This window comes from Gouania willdenowi, chromosome 22 (assembly GCF_900634775.1).
Source record: "Gouania willdenowi chromosome 22, fGouWil2.1, whole genome shotgun sequence".
NCBI classification, from domain to species: domain Eukaryota; kingdom Metazoa; phylum Chordata; class Actinopteri; order Blenniiformes; family Gobiesocidae; genus Gouania; species Gouania willdenowi.
This window is the reverse complement of record NC_041065.1, coordinates 27,231,291-27,257,844: the sequence shown is the minus strand read 5'-3', so window position 1 is coordinate 27,257,844 and position 26,554 is coordinate 27,231,291. Positions and strand designations below refer to the sequence as shown.

At 35.9% G+C, this 26,554-nt stretch overlaps 1 protein-coding gene across 3 annotated transcripts in view; it reads left to right on the top strand.

The window, feature by feature from the left end:
* The window catches only part of prkcha (protein kinase C, eta, a), a 42,084-nt gene extending 15,736 nt beyond the window's left edge, over positions 1-26,348 (top strand). The window contains exons 3-14 of one of the 3 annotated variants that reach the window (XR_003672803.1): positions 96-243; positions 317-351; positions 454-536; positions 2,081-2,213; positions 2,298-2,431; positions 2,512-2,643; positions 4,164-4,337; positions 6,118-6,272; positions 15,685-15,823; positions 18,378-18,566; positions 20,770-20,834; positions 24,170-24,187. Coding sequence is in view for 2 of the 3 variants with exons in the window: in XM_028437778.1 (XP_028293579.1) it covers positions 96-243; positions 317-351; positions 454-536; positions 2,081-2,213; positions 2,298-2,431; positions 2,512-2,643; positions 4,164-4,337; positions 6,118-6,272; positions 15,685-15,823; positions 18,378-18,566; positions 24,170-24,316; positions 25,867-26,010 (1,613 nt within the window). In the remaining variant the exon portion in view is untranslated. Of the gene's footprint in view, positions 1-95; positions 244-316; positions 352-453; positions 537-2,080; positions 2,214-2,297; positions 2,432-2,511; positions 2,644-4,163; positions 4,338-6,117; positions 6,273-15,684; positions 15,824-18,377; positions 18,567-20,769; positions 21,459-24,169; positions 24,317-25,866 lie in introns of those variants that run through there. The other 2 variants (XM_028437778.1, XM_028437779.1) reach the window with 2 other exon arrangements.
* The last annotated feature ends 206 nt before the right edge of the window (positions 26,349-26,554 follow it).

The following is a 26,554-nucleotide window of genomic DNA, read 5'->3' as shown; positions in this document are numbered from 1 at the left end:
AATGAGGATCATTAATAACTCATTTAATTTTGAGCTAATTTCTAACATTTTGTTATGACTGAGTACCCCAAGCGTCTTCCTTTTGCCGCTTTCAGAGGATGCCATCGTCAAAGAGTACAAGCAGTTCACCAGGAAGCGTCAGGGAGCCGTGCGGCGGAGGATCCACCAGGTCAACGGCCACAAATTCATGTCCACGTTCCTCCGTCAGCCCACCTTCTGCTTTCACTGCAGAGAGTTCATCTGGTGAGACTGCGGGACGACGGCCAGCCCCCCTCCTCCTGTGTAACAGGATCTAACGTCTCTGTCTGTGTTGTAGGGGCGTGTTTGGAAAGCAGGGTTACCAGTGTCAACGTGAGCAACACCTTATTGTGTTTTATTCTGCTTTCAGTCACAGTGGGCTCAACTTACAGGCAGGATCCTGAGTTTGATATTGTTTTGTTGTTTTTTTCCCAGTGTGCACCTGTGTAGTTCACAAAAAATGCCACCAGCAGGTTGTCACTGAGTGTCCTCATAAGAAGAAGCCAGCGAAAGAACAGGTAACAACAGGGAATGGCAGCTAATGTAGGAAATGTACTGTAATCACTGCCAATACAGACGTCATTCTTTTTTTTTTTTTTTTCATTTAGAATACAGTAGAATCTTTTTATTGTTATTGCACAAGTACAGTGACGTTGCACCTGCCCCTCCCAACAACGTTCAACATTCTATCTTTATTGTTCTTTGTTTGATTTTCTATTAATGTTCTCACTCCCTGTAGCACTATGAGATTTGTACACAAATTTTGAAGTGCTTTACAAATAAAATGCATTATTATTATTATTGTTATTAATATTATTATTATTATTATTAACTACACTTCAAAGATTAAAGCCAAACATACACAATCGTCATAAAAACAACATAAGGTCGGAATAAAAAGTTCATCAGTATAAAAGTGCATGGGTATGAAATATCTAAAAAGAGACAGTATTTTTATTTCAAGGAAAGCATATGCATATAAAATATGGCTAAATTACAAGATTTCCGTCATTACAGATAGATAATAGTGAGTTTTTTTCGTCCCTTGTTTTACATATATTTGGAAAAAAGGGGGAAGAAGTGCATGCTTATTTTATCCCACCCCTTCTGCCTATTTAAATCAAAGTTCCTCATTTCTTAAGCTTCCATATAAGGCAGTGTTTCTCAAATGAGGGTACGTGATGGCCCTACGGGGGTACTTAAGAGAGAGAGAGAGAATGTGGAAAATTAACAAATAACAGCATTAAAAATATGAGGATTTTTTATTTAAAATGATAAAAATGATGATTTGTGGTACATGAGAAAAATCTCTTCATGAGTCACTAAATACTGTTTCTTACCACTTATTTACAAAGTTAGATTCTTTAAAATGTGTGTAAAATTTCCTTTATTCAATCATCGTAGTCTATGATCGTTTTTTTTTTCATAGTATTCTGAGCAAAATGTTGTAGCCAGAAAGGGGGTACTTGGATTCAGAAATAAGAGAACGGGGGTGTTTGAGCCAAACCACTTTGAGAACCACAGCTATAAGGTATTTACCACCAGGAACCGAAAATATATTGCATTTATAGAAAAATACAAAATTGTGAAGAAAAAAAACATGAAATAATAATAAAACATGTATATTTGCAAATTCTAAATAACACATATGTGATCATGTGATCAAAACATACATATACACAAAGAAAAACCAATATAAGCTCAAAAACTCAATGTGAAACAGAAATGTAGTCATAACTCAACATACAGAACACTTGGGATGTGCATTAATTTACCAAAAATACAGGAACCTTTCCACTGCACAGGTTCCTGTTTCTGTGCTGTGAGTCAGTCAGGGAACTAAAACTTAATTTTTTATTTTTTTTTACGTTTGCACTTTTGTGTTGCTAAAAATACCCACTGATACATTGCTAACCTTTGCTAGTTTGTCTCTTTTTAGAAACCCTCAAAATTCATCATCAAAGCAAAAACTATATTTAGAATATTTGTGACTATTTCACTCTTTTGTATGTTGTTGCACACTGCTTTACTTGCGTTGTGCGCGCTCTGCGTCCTCACTCAGGCGTCCATCAATCAAGCTTTTGGCATCAATCTGCCTCACAAGTTCAATATCCACAACTACAAGTCACCCACCTTCTGCTCCCACTGTGGCTCCCTGCTGTGGGGGATCGTCAAACAGGGGCTGCACTGTAAAAGTAAGACTCCATTTAAAACCGTGCCTAACATAATCAGTTGTTGCTGAGTGTTTTTTTTTTAATTTATTTTCTTTTTCCTCAAAGTCTGCAAAATGAACGTCCACATGCGCTGCAAAGGCAACGTAGCTCCCAGCTGTGGGGTGAACAGCGTGGAGTTGGCCAATAGGCTGTCAGAAATGGGTCTGCACGCTGACGTACTCACCAAAAGAAACTCAATGGTGAAAAAAAAGAGTGGATTTCAGAATGAGTGTAAAACTTGGGGGGAAAAAGGTTTCTGAGTGTGTTTTTTCACTGACAGGTGAGAAAGACAGAGCCGAAGAGCGCCCCGTCGGAGAGGAGAGAGAGTATAAACACACAGCTGCACGTGCCTCAGCTGGGGATTTCAGACTTCACTTTCATTCAAGTGCTCGGAAAGGGAAGCTTTGGGAAGGTAAACGACAATATGAAATAAAGAACACATTTCATTTAGAAACTGTAATCAGGCAAAAGCTTTATTACCAAGAAGAGAGTCATTACATGGTAAAAAATACTACAATGCTTATTTTAATTTACAAAAAAACGATTCTTACTTTAATTTATAAAAATGTGGTTGCCTGATCCGAGGACCACATTATCAAACTATTGTCGGCTATTAAAATAATGACAATCTGAGTTTTGCAACAAAGGATTTGTGTCATTTTGTTGTAATTTTATCAAATTTTCTGTTATTTTATTTTATTTTTCTTGTTGATTTGTTTTTGTTGTCATTTGTTTGGGATTTTGCAGTTATTTTGGGTATTTTTGTATATTTTTCCATCATTTTGTGAGTGTTTTTGTATGTTTTCTGTCATTTTGTTTGTCATTTTTTGTGTATTTTTGCTTTGGGAAGGTAAACAACAATAAGCACTAGAGACATGGACAACGCACGAGAAGAACAAATTTCAATTAGACACTGTAATCAGGCAAAAGCTTTATGACCAAGAGAAGAGACTTGTCGTCAAGGTGTAAAAAAAACAATACAATGCTTATTTTGATTTACAAAATAAAACAATTCTTGCTTCAAAATATTTGGTTTTAGTGTGATTGGGAATGTGGGACAGATTAAAGATCAGTGCCTGAGGCTCTTGAATTAACATGATTTTGAAACCCATGATTTACGACATCATGCAGAGATTTTAAAATGACAATCTGAGCATTAGAATAAAAACATTTTCAAATGTTATTGTCATTTTGTAAAATTTTCTGTAATTTTCTTTTCTTTTTATATTTTTGTTGTCATTTGTTGGAGTGATTTTGGTTTTTTTTGTTGTATTTTTTTAAATCATTTTGAGTTTTTATTGTTTTTTTGTTGTTTTGTGTTTACAAATTTAATTTAGAAACTGTAATCAGGCAAAAGCTTTATTACCAAGAGGAGAGTCTTGTCATCGTGGCAAAAAAAACTGCTACAATGCTTATTTTAATTTACAAAATTTCAGCTTTAGTGTGATTGGAAATATGGGACAGAACTTTTGTCACAACGAGGGCAATAAAAATGTGTTTGTCTGATCTGAGGACCACATTATCAACATCCATGTCAGCTATTAAAAAAATAACAATCTGAGCATTACAACAAAGAATTCGTGTAGTTTGTCAAATTTTCTGTAATTTTCCTTTCTTTTTGTTGTTGATTTGTGTATTTGTTGAGATTTAGTGAGTTATTTTGTGTATTTCTGTTGTAATTATGTATATTTTGTCAGTTTTTCTCGTTGTTTTGCATCTTTTTGACATTTGTTTTATTTCTATTGTCATTTTGTATGTTTTCTGTCATTTTGTTTGTCATTCATTTGTGTATTTGTGTGGTTCTTTTCTTTGTTTCTCTGTAACTTTGTGTTTTTTTTTAGTCAATTTGTGTATTTAACTTGTCGTCCACACAAAACTAGTCCGCCATTTGCCAATGTGTGACCTGAAGTGTCTTGTAAATCTTATTTCCAGGTGATGCTGGCGAGGCTAAACAGTAACGATAGCGTATTTGCGGTCAAGGTGTTGAAGAAGGACATCATTCTGCAGGACGATGATGTTGAGTGCACCATGACGGAGAAGAGGGTGCTGTCACTTGCCCGCTATCACCCCTACCTCACACAGCTGTACTGCTGCTTCCAGACATCAGTGAGCAAATCTATACGCAGAATTTACACAAATATACTCCTTTACAAAACAAATGGGGAGGAAAAGTGTGTATTTTTTAGGGCTTTCATTTGAACCCGTTAATTGCGATTGATGTGTTAAAGTGAACTTTACTTGGGACTAGTCGCAAATACAGCAGAATGTAAAAGGCTACGCCTGCATCTATCCAAGTCTGTGAAAAACAATAAATGACTTTATGATGATAATAATAATAATAATAATAATAATAATAATAATAATAATAATAATAATAATATGAATATGAATAATATGAATAATGATGATAATAATACATTGGATTTTATACAGCACTTTATCATAGACACTCAAAGTCACTTTCTTAAATATCAATCTTTTGATCTGCCACAATAATGTAAGTTAAATGAAAATACCTCAAGTTGACTGCGTTTCTCAGCAATTTTTAGGTGAGATTAAAAAACAGATTATTAGATTAATTAATTACAGAGCATCATTCTTTTTTTTAATCTCTTGACAGTACTAGTATTTTTTGCAATCAATATGTTTTTTAGGGTTTTTCTAAAGTTGCACATCATTAGCTGACCAGCAGATGGCGCTAGTTGCACGTTCTTGATGATTGTTCTCCCTCAGACTCACCGTTACATCCGCTTTAGTTGAAATGTATAACCAGTAACCACACCTTGTATTTTTGATAATTAGTAGAATAAGATTATTAATCTGAGCGAAATATGGTAAAATTATTACACTTTGATGCAGTTTGAATAAATACTTTTAACTTGGCATATTTTAAATAATTCCAAGCTAATTTGCAAAATTGAAAATCGAAAGGTTTTTACAACTTTATTACTGAAAACCACAGTCGCTGCAATAAGTAACGTAATGTCATTGATTAGAATATATATATATATATATATATATATATATATATATGTTTACATATATATATCTGTGTATATGTTTACATATATATGTATACACATGTTTTTGAAATTAAACATTTAAAACACAATGTGAACAAATGGATCAGGTCTCAAAACCATGAATCTATTTTCTGACCCCATTGTTTATTTCAGGGTCACGGGGAAGTTTAAATGATTATTGTTATTTTTTTAAATATTTTAACTTTTTAATTCTAGTGCCAGGTTTATTTAAACTACAACAGTTACAGATTAATAGGTGCATGTATTGGAAAATTGCATATAGTCAACCCTCAGATGTTTGCACGTGTGTGTGTGCATGAGCAGAAAAAACCCATGGGTAATGTTGTGATGAATTATCATACAAAGTATGTTTTTGAGGAAAGATGAATGTGTCCAGAGAATTATCTGAACTACGTCTTTTATAACCTCCTCAATGTCCTCTTAGATGTCATTCAAAGTGCTGCGACATTGGCTCGACATGCTGCAGAGATTTAATGTTAAACTAAAGATCATTAAAAAGTCAGAGTGGCTGAATGTCACTGCAGGACATTTATAGGCGGGTCTGTTAATCACATTTTTCTGGCACTTTTAGTCCCCAGGCTTCTATTTTCTACATCGCTTATCGACCGTGGCCTGTAATGAGATTTATGAGTTTGATCGATATTTCACCCCTTTTTCGTAACTTCAAAACTGCACTTGGTTGCACAGGAATCCATTATAAAGACGTGAAATTTATGACAAGCAGTCACGTTAAAGTCTCCGTGTAATCTCAGCACAGTCATGGTCGTTGGTTCGTGCTCGGTTTGATAACTCAGGCTGCATCGTTCACGTGCGCACGTGTAAGCTCTTGATTTGTGCGACAGGATCGTCTCTTCTTCGTGATGGAGTTTGTGAACGGTGGCGATCTGATGTTCCACATTCAGAAGGCCAGGAAGTTTGAGGAAGGCAGAGCACGTTTCTACACGGCAGAGATCACCTCGGCTCTCATGTTCCTGCACAGCAAAGGCATCCTGTACAGGTCAGAGGACGACACACGTGCACACAGCAGTAGTCAGGGTTGGGGTCTATTACATTTTTCAGTTACAATCAAGATTTCAATTTTACATTTTTAATTACAACTCAATTACAATTAGTGATCAGCATTTTTTCCAATTGCAATTAAATTACAATATTTTTTTATATCAACAGAAAGTCAATTACAATTACATTCTAAATGACTAAAGTTCAATCACAATTACTGAGTCTGAAATAAATAACTTATTAAAAGTTAACCTTCCTCTTGTGTTAGCTTTCTGTTAGCATCTCTTATGATAACGGGTAGTAAATCAGCTGTAAAATACACTAAAACATATATTTTAGCTTCCTAATCAATTAAAATATAGGTTTTAAGATTTTTAGTGTTAAAATGTGGGAAAAGCTTGATATGAAACATATTTTAATAATTGTTGACTACATATGTGTAGAACTGTAACATGGTTCCCCAGTTTTGCGTGAAATTATAATTGACATTTTATATATGGAATTTTCATGGCAATTACAATTAAGAGGTCAATTATCTGGACTCAATTACAATTTACTTATGATTACGACAACAGCAGATTTTTAAAATTACAATTCTAATTCACCCCAACGCTGGCAGCAGTTAATCATCAAATTAAGTACATGAACTGAAACTATATGGAACCGTTTACTTCAATAACAAACTACTGCTGTAGTTTTAATGCATATAATTTACTTAAAAACAAGTTAAATTCTGAGATCTTCTGCATTTGTTGCTGTTTGTTTTAAACTGGGTGTCAATGTTCTTGGTATATAAATATATATATGTATATATGTATAATGTATTGTTGACCAATATCTTTGAACTAAACGAAAATTAGAAACTGAACTAAATGAAATTAGAAAACCTTTTGGAAAAAAATGTATTATTTACAATAAACGAGGTGGATGAACATGGAAACAACAAATCTTACCCAAAATAAATCTTTGGATGAGAACAGAAGAACAAATTTTAGATGCTGAAAAAATAACATTAAAAATTAGAGATAACTTGCAAACATTTAATAAAATACACTAAACTAAGTAGACTATACAATTGCATCAAAAGATGTGTGACAAAAAGGCACTTACCCTCTTTATTTATTTCCCATTTCCTACTATGCATTTCTTTTAAACTTTAGCTTTTTCCCTTTTCTTTCTCTTTTGTATGTGGGTGGTGTGTTTTGTTTGGTTCCTTTTTGTTCTTTTTGTTTCTTGTCTTATTTAGTTAATATTTAATATATAATATATATAATATATTTAATATTTAATTAATAAAGTATTTAGAGGAATATTCTTGGTAATCTGCCATTCACAGCTAATAATTTCTAATAATTTTTATCATTCAAAAACAACGATCAGAAACTAAATGGTTTGACACCATGATAAAAATGTCATTTAAGAGCCGTGAATTTGGCTCAAAGGTCATGACTCTGACAAGTGTTAAAATAAATAATTCATGATCAATGGATCCATTCAGGCATCCTGGTTTAAATAAACCATGATGAACATTGTAAGGGTGTTTGTTGAGAAACACTTTAATTTAGTTTGATAAGAGCTAAAAAAAATCAAAAAACGAATACGTTGACTCAACAAATAGAATGAAATAAATTGACCAAAACAGACTCTAAGTAATTCAGGGACTTATCGAAGGCCTGCCAAACCAAACATCTATAAATAATTAACCTTTGAAAAATGTGCTCTATAATAAACAACTTCATGCAAAGCTGTGCACATGATTCCCCAGATTAGTTGTTTTAAACCACAAAGCAATTCAATCCTAATGTCAACAAAGCAGCATAAAAACATCCCAGCGGGGAGAGATCAGGTGCTCGCGGCCATTAACGCTGACGACTTGAAAACTGCACGAGAGAAATTAGAGGAAGGGAAAAACACAGCAGCAGTCTCAAAGTCTCAAACTTAGCGTTAGCATAGCAACTAGACCACATGTGTGAAACTCAAGGCCCCGCGGCCATATCCGGCCCTTTAGAGCAGTGTTTCTCAAACTTTTTTGGCTTAAGTACCCCCTTTCTCTTATTTCTGATTCCAAGTACCCCCTTTCTCTTATTTCTGAATCCAAGCACCCCCTTTCTCTTATTTCTGAATCCAAGTACCCCCTTTCTCTTATTTCTGTATCCAAGTACCCCCTTTGTCCAATTACAACATTTTGCTTAGAATACTGGGGAAAAACCACTATAGAGCACAATGATAGAATGAAGGAGTGATCTCATTTTGTAATTAAGTGGAAAGAAGCATTATTTAGTGCAGTGGTTCACAACCTTTTTTGGATCGTTACCCCATTTTGATATCAAGAATTTCTGGCAACCCCAAAGACATTATTATTATTATTTATTTATTTTTTTTACTGCATTTTAGTTGAACTAGATTTATATTTCACAAAGTGAAAGTATAAGCCGCCACCTGGGAATTTTTGTTTCTGAATCAGATCTACCCAAGGTTGTTTCACGTCATCTGCGACGGGCTGAACTGTACAGAATGAAGCGATTGGGATCATGTTTCAACGCCTTCTTTGGCCCACCGTCCCCCCTCCCTCCTACATAGTGGCGGCAGGAGGGGCGAGCGAGCCACCTGTAAGAGGCTGCACGCGCGCGCCCCCCAGCGGCTGGCTGCAATCCTTTTTTCCACCCAAAATGACCAAATATTTCATTTGAAGACATATCAGCCCCCGCAAATACACAAATTTGCATGGCTCACAAATTTTCAATGCTTATATCACACGATGGCAGTCATTTCTATATGGAAATTGTTGCAAGAACTTAACATTTTTCTAAAATCATGCAATTTTCCTCCAAATGTTCAACAAAATTTTGCCAAATTAATTAAAGATTGGTCACAAAATTAAAGAAATTGAATTGTAGATTGAGCAGGGACAGATATCTGACACTTAATGCTTATAAGTATTGTTGGTACCTTACATACTTTATATGTCATTTATACCTGAAAGTGAAAACTAGTGTTAAAATGACTCGTTTTCTTCACCGATAGGCCCAATCTGCGGCTCACTTTACATCAAACTGCTCCGTATTTTGGCCCCTGAACTAATATGAGTTTGACACCCTGACCTAGATTAAGATTGATATGTTGATGATGTGATGATATACTGTTTTATTTTCAATCAAATGTAATAATACAAAAACAATATGACAATAAACAAAAGATTTGATGCAGATGGCTTCTCTCCAAAAACCCCCAAAAAACAAAACAATGACATATATTACTGCATACACAGTGGACGGAAGTATGAACGTATTAGTCCCACCCCTTTTCCTACATTACAATTCAAAATAATTCATTTTCAGCATCCTGTTTTGCAGCCATTGCCGCTGTTAATTATTTAATTGTGTCATATCTTTATATGATTTTGATTAAATACACACAAAAAAAACATATTAAATACTTTCAAAATTGTCAGTTGACATAAAGATATTTCCTTTATATTTTCTTTTAAATTGATTGATCTTAGTATACACTATTTAATTTCCATTGGCATATGTTGCAGAATCTTATTCCACACACTGATACACACATGTTTTTCTTGTTGTCCACACACTCACAGACCTAAATTGTATTTATGTATTTACTATGTAATTACAGAGCAGGTCAACAAGTTGATTTTGACATCATGTGGATGTAATGATGATCCATAGTGAGAAGATGACAATTTACACAATTGGATTTTTTTTGTTGCTTTTTTAAAAATATCATCATCAACTTTGTTTTTTCACAACGCGAGGCTAATTAGCTCCAACAGCAAAGTAGGATAAATAAAATGTAATATCTTTTTCAACGTGCTTTGTTGTGCTGTTTTTTACTCGTTCTTTGGAACATTCCTCATGTTCTTTGCTTACATTGAGTTACATAGCAGAGCTGTGGGCCTTCTGCCAGAACATTGTGATATAGGAGCGCCAGCATCATTGACCTAACACCAAATCCTCAGTTATATTTAGTGATCCATGTGCCTTGTCTCAGCTGGCACCCCACAGCATGACAGGAATCTAAAAGCTGGACACGGTTAGCATGCTGCAGAGACAATAACGTGTCAGAATGGTCGCACACACAGATCAGGCTTTTATAATGAGAACAGAGCTCCCAAATTAGGGAGTTAACCACTGTCAGTGTGTTGTGTAATACACACGCGCAGATGTCCTGCTTTGACTCATTGTGATGCTGTTGTTCCTTTAGCTTCATGGGGTAGGGAAAACTCATTTTGCATGAAATTGCTTCCTATTTTTGTAAATGTGGAATACTTCTTTCCGTTAGTTTGCTGATGACTTTTCTGCTCCATCTAGACTCCCCCTTGAAGGCAGTTTGGTGAAGTCTGCAGGGAATAAACACAGCATCGTAAACAGCTGCTAAATGTCATGCTAGTACAGCCGTAAACACTGATGCTGTAGGACGTAAAAGATTGTTTAAAAGAGGAGTTACATTAAAAACCAATAACACATGGATGAAATTTTTAAACCAATGATTTAGGTTACTGATTATTGATAATGTCTTCATGTCAATCTAAAGGTAGTACTACAATTAAAATAGAGGTGTGCATTGCCATGAATCTAACGATACGATTCACGATTTGCATGTCACTATACGATATATCCGTACACTAAACAATTCGATATACATTGTGATATCAATAATTACAAATTTCACCATTAAAAAAAATTAAATAAATTGCATTTCATACTATTAAGAAAATGGTAACTAACTGTAATTCAAGAACCAATATCAAAAACAAGTGGTATGTTTAGCAAACTGTCAAATTCCATTTTTCTATAAAGTTTTTGTTAAGTTTTTAAATTCTTTAAAAAAAAAAACAGTAACCACATACGTCTATAAAAGTACCCAGTATGTTTTATGAAAATAAAGCGCTCTGCTTATATTAGCGCAATTAAATGTCTTTTTTTTGTTGAAAAACACGATTTAAAAAATCGATTTGGACTTTTTTTTGTATGGATTCGATGATCGCGCGGTGAAACATCGTGATATATCACCTTATCGATTTTTTCTTACACCCTTAAATTAAAGTGCTATGAAATGATTTCATATGAAATCTAAAAATCTGTCATCAAAGAAAGCAAAGCAAACCTCTTGATTTCAAATTTTTATAGTGTAAAAATTCTACAAATGAGCATTGTCATTACTCAGAACCTCCTCCGTCTATCCCCCTCACTGTCCCCTCTGTGAGCCTCACGACCACGGGGAGCAGAGCTTTCAGTCGCTCTGCTCCCCAGCTCTGGAATTCATTCCCTCTTGACCTCTGAAACACTGACTCACTGTCACAGTTCATATCTAAACTCAAAACCCATCTGTTTCAACTCCACTACTTTCTCTGATCCATTATTATCAGAATCTCACCTTATTTTGATTGTAAATGAGGTTAAAAAGTAGTCGACAGCCTGTGCGTCATATTGTTTCAACACATTTCCTCTTTTTTTTTTTTTTTGTTGGAAGAGGAATTAAATGTTTGGTTTCTTAAACCTATTTACTTTAGTCAATTGTTGTTTGGTTTCAGTATACATTCTTAACAAAACATAATTGGCTTTGGATTCATGCAAACAGGATAAAACGATCACTTTATCCAGTAGTGCAAGAGTCTGCGATCATGGCGTTGATTCATGTTTCGCCCTTTCACTGTGTGACCATCAGTCTTGTTCTGCTTCTTTTGGCTCCAGGGAGCGTTACAGAGCTCTCTGAGCTTATGACTCACTGTTACACAATCAGCTTTAGGTGAAGAGGAGCAAACCAGATTAATCCAACCAAACCAGTGTTGGACCAACCACAGACATTTAAAAAAACACTTTCTGTAGATGTATTTTTTCATACATTTTTAGGTTTCTATATGATACAAAATCTAGGGTTTTGTAATTTTATGATTTAATAGACTAAAGAGCAGAGACATTTGTGAATCTTTATTATTATTTTGTTCATTGAAATAGGCTAATTCCCCCCACCCCACCCTTTTTTTTGGTCAATATCTTTTTATTTCATTTTCTTTTGGTTTTTTTTTTCGAGCAGGGACAAGAAAACAATCAAATAAGATCCTTGTACACCTATAATTGCAATAATATGTCTGCTCAAAAGGTTAGTGGGAAGAAGAAAGGCTTATTGAATCCCACCTCCATTCCTTAATGATACAATTTTCATCATAATGCTTCCGTCTGTTTGGACTTCTAGAAATACACAATAAGTTTGAAACAGAATAGGAAAAAAAAATGACTAATAATCAGTAACTGAGGTTGACCACAGTGTCCTAGCCAGCTTGGCTAGGTTGGCTAACTCTGCTGTAGCAAAGAACAGCTCCACCTCTGTCAGCTTCGGCCTCTCCAACATCCGCTCTCTCAACGGCAAAGGGCATCAAATCCGCGATGTCGAAATTTGGCAACAGCCAAATGACTTTGCCTCTCTGAACGAGTCTGCTGCGCCGGGGTTTGTTTACATCTGCCAGCCTTACGCATCCAGCCGCCATGGCGGAGGTCTCACGATGTTTCACTGCGAGAGTTGGGAAGTTGTTCCTGTGCCTGTGTTTTCCTCCTTTGAGTACTCCGTCTCACTGCTGTCTGGACCTTCTCCTACAGTTGTTGCCAACATCTACCGCCCACCAAAACATAACAAGATCCAAACTATTTCTCTCACCTGCTGACACATTTCTCGTCTTTATCTCAAAACGTAATCCTCCTTGGTGACTTCAATATTCATATGGACAGTAACAGTAATGCTATCTCCAAAGACTTTTCATCGTGTTTAGATAATTTTGGTCTGCAACAACACATCAATTTCTCTACTCACTGTGAAGGTCACATCCTGGATTCAATGTGTTGCTCTTGTCTCACTCCCACTGACCGTAAACCTCATTTACTCCCATACTCCGACCATATGCTCATCACATTCAACACCAACCTCTCTCTCTCCAAATCCATCCTCCCCCGAACCATTTCTAAAATCAGAGATATAAACACTGCCACCTTTTCCTCAGACATTAATCATCTCCCCAGTACTAATCCCAATAGCTCACCCAACGATCTGGTTTCCCACTACTACAGTAATCTCCATCACCTTTTGGACACTCATGCTCCACTCAAAACCAGATCTGTCTCCTTCACGCACTCCGCACACCCTGGTTCACCCCCGCCCTCCGTCAGCTCAAATCCCAAGGATGACAACTAGAGTGGCTGTACAATTAAACTGGACTCACCATACACAAACTAAATAACCATATCATTCAATACAAGGACCATCTCTCCTCTGCCAAAGCCGCCTGCTACTCCGGTTTAATTCACTCCAATTAACATAATTCTAAAACTTTGTTCTCACTCCTCACCAATATCACAAAACTCCCTGACTTTCTCCCCCACCACATGCAATCCACTCACTGACTGACTTCTTTATCGCCAAGATCTCCAATATCCACCAACACCTGACCTCATGGGGAGCTGCAGTTTTTGGAGTGGACTCCTCAGCCCCCCACACATCCCTTAAATCTACATTTTCCAGCTTCATCCTCCCCTTCGTCCAAGCCATTTCCGATCTCATCCTCACATTTAAACCCTCAACCTGTCAGATTGACCCTCTCTATGCAGTTCTTGTTATATCCTGCCTCTCTTCACTTGCCCCTTTTCTCACCAATATCATTCACTCATTTCTTATCTCTGGTACTGTCCCCCTCTCATTCAAAACTGCCACAGTCACATCCATTCTGAAGAAACCTGGTTTGGACCCCACCAAGTTCAACAACCTACCACTAGATTGAAATCTAGTGGTATACTGACTCAAAAAATGCTCAGACGCCTACACCAAAAATATTAAAACCTATATTTTCATTGATTTGGAAGCCTAACAAAGTAACCAAGAGATAGGAAAGGAATTAGATGATAGATATTTGTTTTTAGTGTATTTTACAGCTGATTTAGGACCTGTTAAGAGATGTTAACACAAAGCTAACATGAGAGGAATGTTAACTTTTATTAGGTTATTTATTTCAGGCACAGTAATTGTGATTAATTTTAATTGAACTTTAATAATTGAGAACGTATTTGTAATTGACTTTCTGAGGACAAAAAATATTTGCAATTTAATTGTAATTGGAAAAAATGCTGGTCAGTATAATCGTAATTGAATTGTAATAATAAAGAAGTTCAGCTCTAATTTACAGTACCCTTAGCTTTCATTTTTTTCTATATAAGTATAACTTTTTTTAATACAGTTTTTATGATAGTTTTATATGAACTGCCTGCTTTTCTTGAAATTGACCTTGGCATGGAGTTAAGTCCTCTGATCCCAGATTAAGGTTAAAACCCTGAGAACACTCTCAGGAGCTTTAATCTTTCTGTCAGATGACAAAGCACCAGCTGATGTGAACAGAGACGGTACAGTTTTCCACATAGTTTTAATGGGCAGAGTAGACACAGCAGTGGGTGGCAGACTTTCACTGAATGGAGTTTGAGATGAATACAATGGAACAATGCATGCTGTTTTACTGATGGCCAGTACAGCTATAATACATCTACTATGGTGTCTAATACCAGTGACATGAGAAAGGGTTTTCTGCCGAAGTGGTCGCCTGAAGGCTCTCCTGGCAAAGTTCTCTTTCTAGATGTATTATCACGAACCAACACCAACCAGATGTAATAAAACCTACCTGAACTAGAACGAAAGCAGAGGTAGGCAACTATTATGACAGCGGGCCACAAAAATGTGTTTGTTTGATCAAAGGGCCACATGATCAACATTCATGTCAGCATTTAGAATAATGATCGATCTGAGCATTAATACAAGAAAGAACAAAGAGTTTATATAATAGTTTTGTGTGTTTTTCTGTCATTCTGTTTGCGTTTGTTGTTGTCTTACTTGTTGTGAGGCATTTTGTGTATTTCTGTAGTCCTTATGTGTAATTTCTCTGTAAATTATGTTTTTTGGAGTCATAATGTGTATTGGTGCTGCCATTTTATGTTTTTGGTAGTATTTTTTGTGGATTTTTGTTGTTGTTTTGCTTGTTTGTTAGTACTGGGTGTTTGTGTGGTAATTTTGTATGTTTTTCCTGTCTTTTTGTGTACTTTTGCTGTCATTTTCTAAACTTTTGTATCTGAGTAATTATGTGTATTACTGTACATTTTTTGAGTAGTTTTGTGTATTTTTGGAGTATTTTCTCTGTCTTGCTCTTGTCTTTTACTGTATTTTCCTGCAATGTTGTAATTCTTTGTATGTTTTAATGTATTTCTGCTCTTGTTTTGTGTATTTTTTTGTCATTTTGTACATTTACTTTGGGGGCCGCATAAAATTAGACCGAGGGCAACATTTGGCCTCTGGTCCGCCAGTTGCCTATGTCTGCACCAACGTCTAATGTTGTCTTTGTGTGTCTTTTTTTCCCTTTGCAGGGACCTTAAACTGGACAACGTTCTACTTGACAGAGACGGTCACTGTAAACTTGCAGATTTCGGCATGTGCAAAGAGGGCATGTTTGAGGGCGTCACCACGGGGACCTTCTGTGGGACCCCGGATTACATCGCCCCTGAGGTCAGTTTCTGCCCTCAATTTGCTTTGTCGGTGCACTTTTAGTTCCTCCAACATTAAAGTATTCCATCAGTCTGACACTTTCATTCAGGGGTGTCAAACTCATTTTAGTTCAGGGGCCAAATACGGAGCAGTTTGATCTTAAATGGGCCACAGATTTTAAAGAAGAAAATTAGTCATTTCAACATTGTTGTGCTATAGTTTGCACTTCAACTGACAATATCTAAGAAATAAGTGACAAATATCAGTCCCAACTGGATTTTCACTTTAAAGTTCCTAGATTTTGTGACCAATTTCTATTCAAGTAAATCAAATATTGTTGTAATTTTTAGGAAAATTGAAGGATTTTGTAAGAATTTTGAGTTTTTTTCCAACTGTTTAACATTAGAAATGACTGCGATCATGAGGCATAAGCAATGTGAAAACTGTGAGGCAGCCCCTGCAAATATTGTTGAGTTTCATTTACACAATGATTCCTGTTTTCTCTGTCATTTTTATTTTCTCCTGCGGGCCGAATTGGATGCTCCAAAGGGCTGGATTTGGCCCCCTGGCCATGTGCTTTAAATAAACAGATTCTAGGTCAAAGTAATTATCAGATACTGACAAATCAGATTGGATAGAAGGCTCTAATTCCACCCATGGATTGAGATTCTTGTGATATTAAATCCAAAGCTGGACTTTGACAAACACGTCCACTAAATGACATTGTAGAACTTTTGAATAAACATTAATCAAATACTAGACAAATATTGTGATTTCATAGCTCATTGCTGCAAAATCATAAACATCAGAGAAGACCAAACACATCTCATTAAAACCACCACTGCATACTGGTTTCCTGGAGGCATTTTGACTTTGCAGTGACTGGCAGTTTGAGCAGTAATATTAGAGGAAGCCAGTGTCACTGTCTGCAGAGAGGAAAGCATAAAAAAATAACAAAATCCAATTTTACCAGCCCTGGACTTTTATTGAAAGTGTTGTGAGTATTGTTTTCCTCATTAAAGTTTGATATTGTCATATATTGCAAAAACCCAACGTAGTGCAGTAAACACTCTGCAGGGTCACAAACACACACTTCTCCACTATCAAGTCACCTTTTTTTCATCCCTTAGAGTTTTTCACAGTCTTATTTCACTCACTCCCAATAAAGCAGCTTCAAACCACTAAGTATAACGGTAATAGGCCCTTTGACTTTCCAAAAAGTTTATCCATTTTCACGTTTCTTTACACTTTTCCGTTTTGTTTCCGTTTGAACTTGGTTCAACTTTATTTTATAGCGCTAATCACAACAGTAGGCCATCTCATTTCAGAAAATATGAAATTGTTAAAGAAAAAACAACAATTATACATGATCAAGCATCAGTTTCATCATCTTTCCTTATTTAGATAATTTTCCTGACTATTAAACTTCTTGAAATTATATCAAACATGCTAAATAGGATTAATAGTCAACTACTATTATTAGTTTGACAATTTATATGGTTTGTTACATTGAAATCACAAGAGCCACACTGCTAGTCCCTAAGCCACCCATGTAAAGGGAAAAATGTCATGGAAATGTGTGACGTGGTCCCACAACTTTAGTTGTAAAACCTTGAATTATCGGCAAGCTGCAAATTACCCCCATGTTTTGCGCGAAATCACGCGCAACCGTCTGATTGTTGATGCTTCTTCCATAACGTGTCACCAGGTAAACTCATCACCAGTTGTACTAACACACTACAATAGCTGTACTAATAGCTAAACCTGTTTTTGTACCAGAGCCTTTTCAGATTTGAATGGAGTCTGAAAATGCATGAAGAGCAGTTCAGATTATTAAATCACAGGATAACATGATCACCACTCGAACCAAAACACGTAGCACAAGATTTTGAACGCGATTATGTGTGGAATTGCACATTTTTGTCTGTTTGTCACATTTTCTAGACATTCAGCCGCCTGTTTTCTATTGAAGAATGACATTTAAATGTGTGATTTTGTTACAAAACATGCATGTGAGGTATTTCTTTTGTCATGTTAGGGCCTGAAATCAAATAAATGGGGGAAAAAAAATTGCATTTCAGAATGCAAATTCAGTTTTTTCCATCCATTTTCTGCCATCACAGAAACTCGGAGGCTCTGCAGGAACCAATAAGATTCTAATTCAAGGAACAGTTGCTCAGTTTTTATTATAAATTTGACTAATCTCTATATTTTAGAGGTCTATGTTTTGTTCATCAAATTGGCATTGTTTTTTTTTATTTATTTATTTAACTTTTTTCTTATATATATTATAAATGTAACTTTTTTAGCCTCCGTCAGGTCAGGTTTTGACTGGCACAGTGAGTGGAGTATGTGAGTGCACATATTTACCGTAGGTGGGCGTGGCCACCATAATTATAGAGTCAAGCAATTTGCTAATTTCACACAGCTGTGAGACTTTTCACAAACAAGATTTGTGTGTTTGTATTAATGAAGGTTTTCATTTCACTCCTCAGTTCAGCCTCGTTCACAATAACGCCTCCTCTTTAGGACTCAGTGTGATTTCATCTAATATATTACTCCACCTTTTCGACAGATCTTGCAGGAGATGCAGTACGGGCCCTCCGTCGATTGGTGGGCACTCGGGGTGCTGCTGTACGAGATGCTGTTAGGCCACGCCCCCTTCGAAGCCGAGAACGAAGACGACCTGTTTGAGTCCATCCTCACTGAAGACATCGTCTACGCGTCTTGGCTCAGCACACAAGCCGTTGATATACTCAGAGCTGTGAGTTTCACCTATTGCACATTTTTCATTAAATATACATTTTTATTGACTGACGATGACACTGGGATGAAAGCCAGCTGGACTGTGGCCTTGTGTATTCACAATGGCAGGAAATGTTTGCGGGGACTATTCCAGCAAAGTGAAGATCATGAAGGAAATGTTTCTTTTATTTTTAACTGTAATCACGTGGGTGACACACATATCTTATCTTCAGTCATAGATACAGTACGTCCTACTGTTTTTCATTGGATGGGAGACATTTGGGTTACCGCAGCAACAAGGAGAAAAAAACACTTCACACAAATACACAAATAAATGTAAAATGAACAAAAAGGGGAGGGGAAAAAAAATAATGATAATAACAGAGGTGTAAAAAGTATTGATATATTTGTTACTTGATGAAATTGTACTCAAGTACAAGTAAGTCATACAGTACATAAAATACTCGAGTACAAGTAAAAAGTAGCTCACATTAAGTAAAAGTAAAAGTTTCTAGTTACTTTCACCCCACACATTTATTTTTGGTAATAAATCTTGCCACGTTCCTTCGCATACAGTAAACATCTCACGTATAAACTTAAAAAGGATCATTTCTTTTCCACAAACGCATCTGTATAAAATAAAAGGTTTGTCAAAATTTTTTTTTAAATAATAATAACACCAATGAATTAAGTTCAAAATGAAAAAAAGTATCTGGCTCTAAGTATAGCTACATTTATAAAGAAAATAACCAGCATTCAATGCTGTTTACTTTTAATCTGATTGGTCGGCTATGATGGGATGCATTTGATTGTTGTCTGGGTCATAACATTATTTTGTAGTGTCACAATCGATGATTTCAAAGCAAAAAAAAATATGAAGTTACTCCCTAACGGTTGGGTGCAGAAATATAATGAATTACTTCTTTTAAAACGTACTTAAGTACATGTAAAATTGCTGATTTAGAAATACACTGAAATAAAATCAATCAATTAATCAATCAATCAATCTATATTTGTCATTGCACATTACAGGGCAACAAAATTACATTTCAGTTTCATCCCGTCCAAGAAACATGAAAACACTATCACATATAACATGGGAGAACAGGGGCGGGAGAACTGTGGGCTATCAGAAGGGCGGCGCCCCGTATTTCTTAGATGAGAAGTGGAAAACAGGAGGTAAGAAGAGGGGAAGAAAAGGCAGGTCCCAAACAATGCCCCATTTTGTGAGGGGCACAGTGTGGAATTAGGGGAAAAAACTCCTTAGCACGTAGAAGCAAAAAAAAAAACAGTTACAACAGCAAAATTCAAGGACATGGCACATTTGGGCATGTACCCATAAAAGCAACTCAATTACTGTAACGTGAGTACTTGTAATCCGTCACTTTCACCTCTGCTAAGATTTGATCTGTTAGTTTACTTATGTTATACATGTAGTGTACTATTGGTACAGGGCCAAGACTTTTACTTATATTAAGTGTGTGTCTGACGATTTTCTGGATTTTTCTAGGAGAGAAGGTCAGCTTCACTGAAACAGAATATGAGTCAAAATAATAATGAGTTGACACAATACACCAGTGGTTCCCAACTTTTACCTTGAACCATAAGTACCCCCTCACTCATACTCACGTGTTCCACATTCTCCAAAAGTAGAACATAACACAACTGAATATTCAACGCAAGTCAATTTATTTCATCTTCTTAAATTGAAAAATTATTATTCAGGCATTATCTTCTTATTTAACTCAAATTAAACATAAAAGTGTGTTGCCTTAAAGGCAGTAAAAATGATAAATATAAGAATTTTTTTATAGTAAACGTTTGTATTGTTAATACTGTATTATTAATACTAATATATTATGATTATATTGTTATTAAAGAACAATAATAGTTGAAACTAGAAAAAAAATAAGAATAAATAAAAATGATAAGTAATATGAAGAAAACAAATAATTAACCTGCTTGTGTTATATGGAACTTTTATGACATTTACCACAAAAGGAGCTTCTTTGAATATGTCCCCTTTAAACAGGCATTTAAATTTTAAAAACAAGTCATAGCACACACGTACCATTTTATAAACGGACTTATGAAATGACTTATTATCTTGGTGGTTGGGAAACACTACAATACACAACACTGTATAATAAAAGCAGCTGATTCTGGAGCCTGCAGTGAACAGAGATTGTTTTTGATTATGTTTTGTATTTGTTGTCCTTCAGACTTTCTGACCACAGCCTGACTCTCAACCAGCTGTTTGAACCTCTACATAACTACGTATATGGAGGCATGGTCCCCTGCTCTTACCCTGCACACAGACTATAAATACAATCCATCAGTTTTTTTTTTACATTGTTCTCTTCACAGCCGCGATGTTATGAGTGGAAGAAGCAGCAAACCCACCGTTCACGTGCACTCTCCTCCACAGATGTCTGTTGTGCGTTGGTGTGAGTGGATTTAAAGGCTGATGGGATAAACAACAAGCTCCGCTACTGCATTTAGCTCAGCCGTGATGCTGTGCAGCTTTGTGACACCGTCTACAGATATATTTGGGCTCACCGCAATATCTGATTACCCACTTAACATCGAGTTACATAATTTAGTGTTTGCAAACGTCCAAAAGCCGTGTTTTGTTTTTGAACCCTTAAACAACATTATGCGTACCACCAGACTTATGAACAGTTTCTTCTCAAAAGCCATTCACTCTAAACGATCAACACACACCATAGACACCAGCATCACAACTAATATATGGAAAATGAAATACTGTCTATCAGGGGCTGCTCCTCCAGCCCCGCTTCGCACCACTGCCTGATCGATCCTGATCCCGAAGTTACAGTTCAACTACTGTCTGCATACACAATCAAAAGACGAAGGGAGGCTGGCCCGACTTGATTTTTGCGACAGTGCCACGGTGCTTGTGGCCACTAGGGGCGCTTGATGTGAAAGTTACAGGTCTAGTGCCCCTAGTGACCAAAAGTTACACAGTGTGCCTTTAAAAGCTCACTATGTTATAGAATATTATTGATTTTTTTTTTTTATTGTATCATTGTATTTAATTCATAATCTTTTTTTTTTAGCATTTTTATTACTTATTTTTTTTCATAATTTCTGTTTTGTTGATAAACATAATAGTATGTAATATAAATTGAAAATATGTGATAATTTTTCCCTTAGATTTTAGATTATTACCTCCGCCAAGGATGTGAGTTTTTTTTATGTATTTGTTTGTTAGTCTGTTAGCAGGATTACGTCAAAAGTGCTTCACAGATTTTGAAGATTTTTAACCAAAGATTGGCGTTGTGAAGTGGAAGATTTCATTCAACTTTGGATGGGATCTGGATTAATTTACTGATTCTGGATCAGTTTCAATATGAAAATTGAAGACATCTAAAAAAAATTCATATCTCGGATCATAATTGACCGATCTTTATGAAATTTGACTCAGTTATGTCAGGTTGGTTCACCAATTACTCCAGTGAGTCTAATCCATTCCACCTCAATTTTTTTTTTTTTTTTTTAATGGTGGTGTCTATACATCTGGACCTACTGCATGGTTATTAATGGGATTTGAAATTTCTTCTTTAAGGTGTGAATAATCATGGTTCCATAATCAGGATCAATGATCCAGATAACTGCCAATATCTGACGCTTGGTGGATGCTTGTGTTCTCTGAGTGCTTTCAAAACATGTATTGCTTTTATAGTTTTTACAATGATATTGCAATATTATCAACCGTGATTGGGGAGTAAAATTATAAGCAATATTGAAAACCAAACTTTATACTGTATTAATCCATCTGTTGTATCAAAAAGCCTATGTTCTGCTAATGCCAACAAAGCTGCTACTGCATGGTGCTGTTTAGCCTCAGGCTGGCAGGTAATGGTGTTTTAAACTGATATATCAGGACATATTTATTATTGTGGAGTCGACGGCTGTCACGCTGGAGATGGAGAGTTGTTGGTCGACTGTCTGTCATTGTGCAGGTCGTGAAGACGACTCTTCATCTCAATGGCTTTTTCATTCATTGTGCGAACACACAAAGGGTTTTATTTTTCAGCTGCTTCCCACAGGCATTTAAAAATGAGGTCGCGGATTTTCTGTTGTTTATAAAGGAACAAGGAGTTCTCTATTGTTTGGTTGCGTACAACGCTGGCCTTACTTGCACTGTGCTGAACCTGAACTTTGTTTGCCTGGAGCAACGCGGGAGGTATCTGAAACAATCAAGGGTGTGCTTTTCCTTTTTGTTCCTGTTTCTTTGAGCTGGGAGGGGGGGGACTGAGAAAGTGAATCAACTTGTTTCCAGTTTGGCCTTTTTTCATTTATATATACAGACCCTTTCCAAAAAATTACAATATCATGGAAAAGTTCTTTTATTTTTATACTTCCATTCAAAAAGTTAAACTTTCATAGATTATAGATTCAGAGCTCACAATTTAAAAGAATTCAAGTATTTTATTTATTTTTTATTTTTTTACATAATTTGGACTTCCAGCTCATAAAACCTATGAAAACATGAAAATTAGAATACTGTGAAGAAATCACCATTTACTTTTCAGTTTTTGCAGAAAAAAAGAGGAGAAGAAGGACTGGACTGTTGGCCAGTGGTCCATGGTCCTCTTTTCCAATGAAAGTAAAGTGTCTTTCATTCAAAAATCAAGGTTCAAGGGTTTGGAGGAAGACGGGTGAGGAACAGAACCCAAGCTGCTTGAGGTCCAGTGTGAAATATCCAGAGTCAGTCATGATTTGGGGTGCAATGTTCTGTTCTGTTCCTCACCCGTCTTCCTCCAAACCCTTGGACCTTGATTTTTGATACTTTCATCAGAAAAGAGGACCATGGACCACTGGACAACTGACCAGTCCTTCTTTTCCTCTTTTTTTTCTGCTAAAACTAAAAAGTAAATGGTGATTTCTTCACAGTATTCTAATTTTCATGTTTTCATGGGTTTTACCTAATTATGTAAAAAAAAAAAAAAGCAAAATACTTGAAATCATTAAATTGTGGGCTCTGAATCTATGAAAGTTTAACTTTTTGAATGGAATTATGGAAACAACTTTTCCATGATCTTCTAATTTTTTGGAAAGGGTCTGTATACATATCTTATCCAACTGAATGTGATACATGGCTTTTCTCTTGCTGTACTTGAGAATTAGCTTTTATCCATGCAGCTTTATCTCTAGTCTTTGATTATAGGGTGTATTATTACCAGCTTTGAATCTTTAAGTGGCAGCAGTAGCTCTCTGTAATCATAATAACCCTTTTAAATTCCTTAAAACAATAATTTCAGAAATATTTCTGTTTTTTTTTTTTTTTTTTACAAATGGTGATTACGTCTTTATTTATATTGCTCCTAGCATCAAAATAAGCCATAAATGTCTCATCAACACTTGATGTGTGTTGTCTTGTATTACTTTGGATGTATTCAGTGTTAGTTGAAATAATGTGGGTTTCTCACACACTATTAGATATTGTTATCATCAGTGTTAAAGTCTGTCTTTACTCAGTGGTGATAAAGCTGCCTTTTAAGTTTCTTCATGTATTTTTAAAACATGTATACTATGAAGTCAAGGATTCAAGTCTGTAAATATATGAAAACTCATTTCAGCGTTTTTTCCCTGCAGCTCTTGACCAAAAACCCAGCGCGGCGTCTGGGCTGCGTGGCCTCAGAGGGCGGAGAGAACGCAGTGACCTGCCATCCTTTCTTCAACTGCATCGACTGGGACAAACTGAACCGAAGGGAAATAGAGCCTCCCTTCAAGCCGAGGATTGTGAGTTATCTAGTCCAGGGTTTTTCAACCGCATGATGTGCCATGGGAATTATTCAATTTTACCTAATTGGTCTAGAAAACATTTTTGAAAACTAATTAATTATTGTCTGCAATATATGCAATTGTGCAGCTGTGAACCCCTCCCCGACCACAGCTGCATGTCAGAGTAGAGAGCACCACTGTGGATGTGTGCACATAAAGCTACCTTAATTTGTGATATTCATAATAAATAGATAAAAAAAAAACACCATGTGATATTTGCTCGCTATAAGCACCACACGTGCACTTTTCTGCGTTTTCGGACTGCTCTCACTCTGAGGAGGAACGGATGAGGAGCTTATGTTTGCCTGTGTGTGAAACACAACCATAAAAAATCAAAGAAAAAATATCGCCACATAACTGCCACTCAGTTCTCATCGTTCATGTTAATAAACTAGATTTGGTTCGTTCTTGATCATCACATTCCCAATAACAGCCTTTGGATCAAATCTGACAATCCTAACGTTTAACAATACAGAACAAAATGTAATTATAAAACTGTATTATATATTTATTTAATAACATGTTTACATATTATATAATATAAAAATATGCATTATATGAAACCAAACAATATTTAACAGAATAAAGTTCAATTGTAGTTTTTTTTACTTACTTACTTTTATCCCTCCCATGACGTGTATCATGTATGTAAAATATGAAAGATGATAAAAGGTTGTTTTTTAGGACTCTGATTAGAATGAATGTATATTGTTATTATAAGCCAGTGGTTCGCAAACCTTTTTTGGCTCAAGTACCCCCTGTCTCTTATTTCTGAATCCATGAACTATTTAACATTGTGCTTAGAAAACCTTTTAAAAACCACTATAGAGCGTAATGATGGAATTAACATTTTAATGAATTTCATTTTGTAAATAAGTGGAAAGAAACAGTATTTACTACAGTGGTTCCCAACCTTTTTTGGATCGTGACCCCATTTTGATATCAAGAATTTCTGGTGACCACAAAGACATTTTATTTTTGTTTTTGATCAAGTTTGATATAGGATTTTTTTTTTTTTACTGCATTTTGTTTTACTAGATGTATATTGTGTTTTAATTTAGAAAAAGAATAATAATTATAAAAAAAAATTTAAATCTATTTTAGTTTTTCAGAAATTTCATGCGACCCTATTTTAACTCCAAGTGACCCCACATGGGGTCCCGACCCCAAGGTAGAAAAACAATGATTTAGTGCCTCCTGAATAGATTATTTCTATAGTTTTTATCATTTACGGTGATTTCACACCTGGGGTGGGACCAACACTGTCACTATATTCGTTAATTTTCCACTCTCTCTCCGTCATGTACCCCTTACCCCATTTGAGAAACACTGATATAGGCTGCAAAGTTTCATTTAAACATTTTTGGATGGTCGTATGCCTTAGAAATCTTTTCAATGCAAAGATGTACCTTTGCTCTAAAAAAAGGGTTGAAAAACACTGATCAAGTCATGATTTTGTGTGATTGGATGTGAATTAATGTGAAATGCTTCCCTTGTCCTCCCTGTAGAAAGCTCCAGAAGATGTCAATAACTTTGACCCAGATTTCACTCAGGAAGAGCCGACGCTCACACCCATCGACGATCCGTTCATCTCCACCATCAACCAGGAGGACTTTAGAGACTTTTCCTTCACTTCACCTGAACTGCTTTAGAGCCCAGACAGAGGCTTGTTTTTGCTCGTCCAGTCTTTGCACTCCTGGCTCATTGTTTCTGAGCTTTGCCAGAGACCATCGACTGCAACGGTATGCAGAGGCTGTCACATTCCCCACAGATATGAGTGAACAGAGCGCCGAGAGGCCTGCCAAACATGAACTTAGTTAAAAAAAAAAAAAAAAAAACACGAGCTTCATCCCAACAATGGAGGAACTCTGACTTGGCAGACGATGTAAAGAGCTTTTGGAAATAAGATTGAGTTTTTACTGTTATTTGGCTTTGTTTACACTCTTGTATTTGTAGTTTGATTTTTTTAATGAAACATGGAGCGTGAGAACATTGTTTGTACTGCCTTTGATAACCACACACATGCACACACACACACACACACAATAATGTCTCACCTTCTCTGTGGCAACCTCCTTCCCGTCTTGATGATGTAACATCTCATCAGAGGTAAAAGACATTATGTGACTCATGGTAACTGTTTATTGCTCAAAATCTTTCACATTTCACCACACAGCTCGGTGAACTTAAATATTT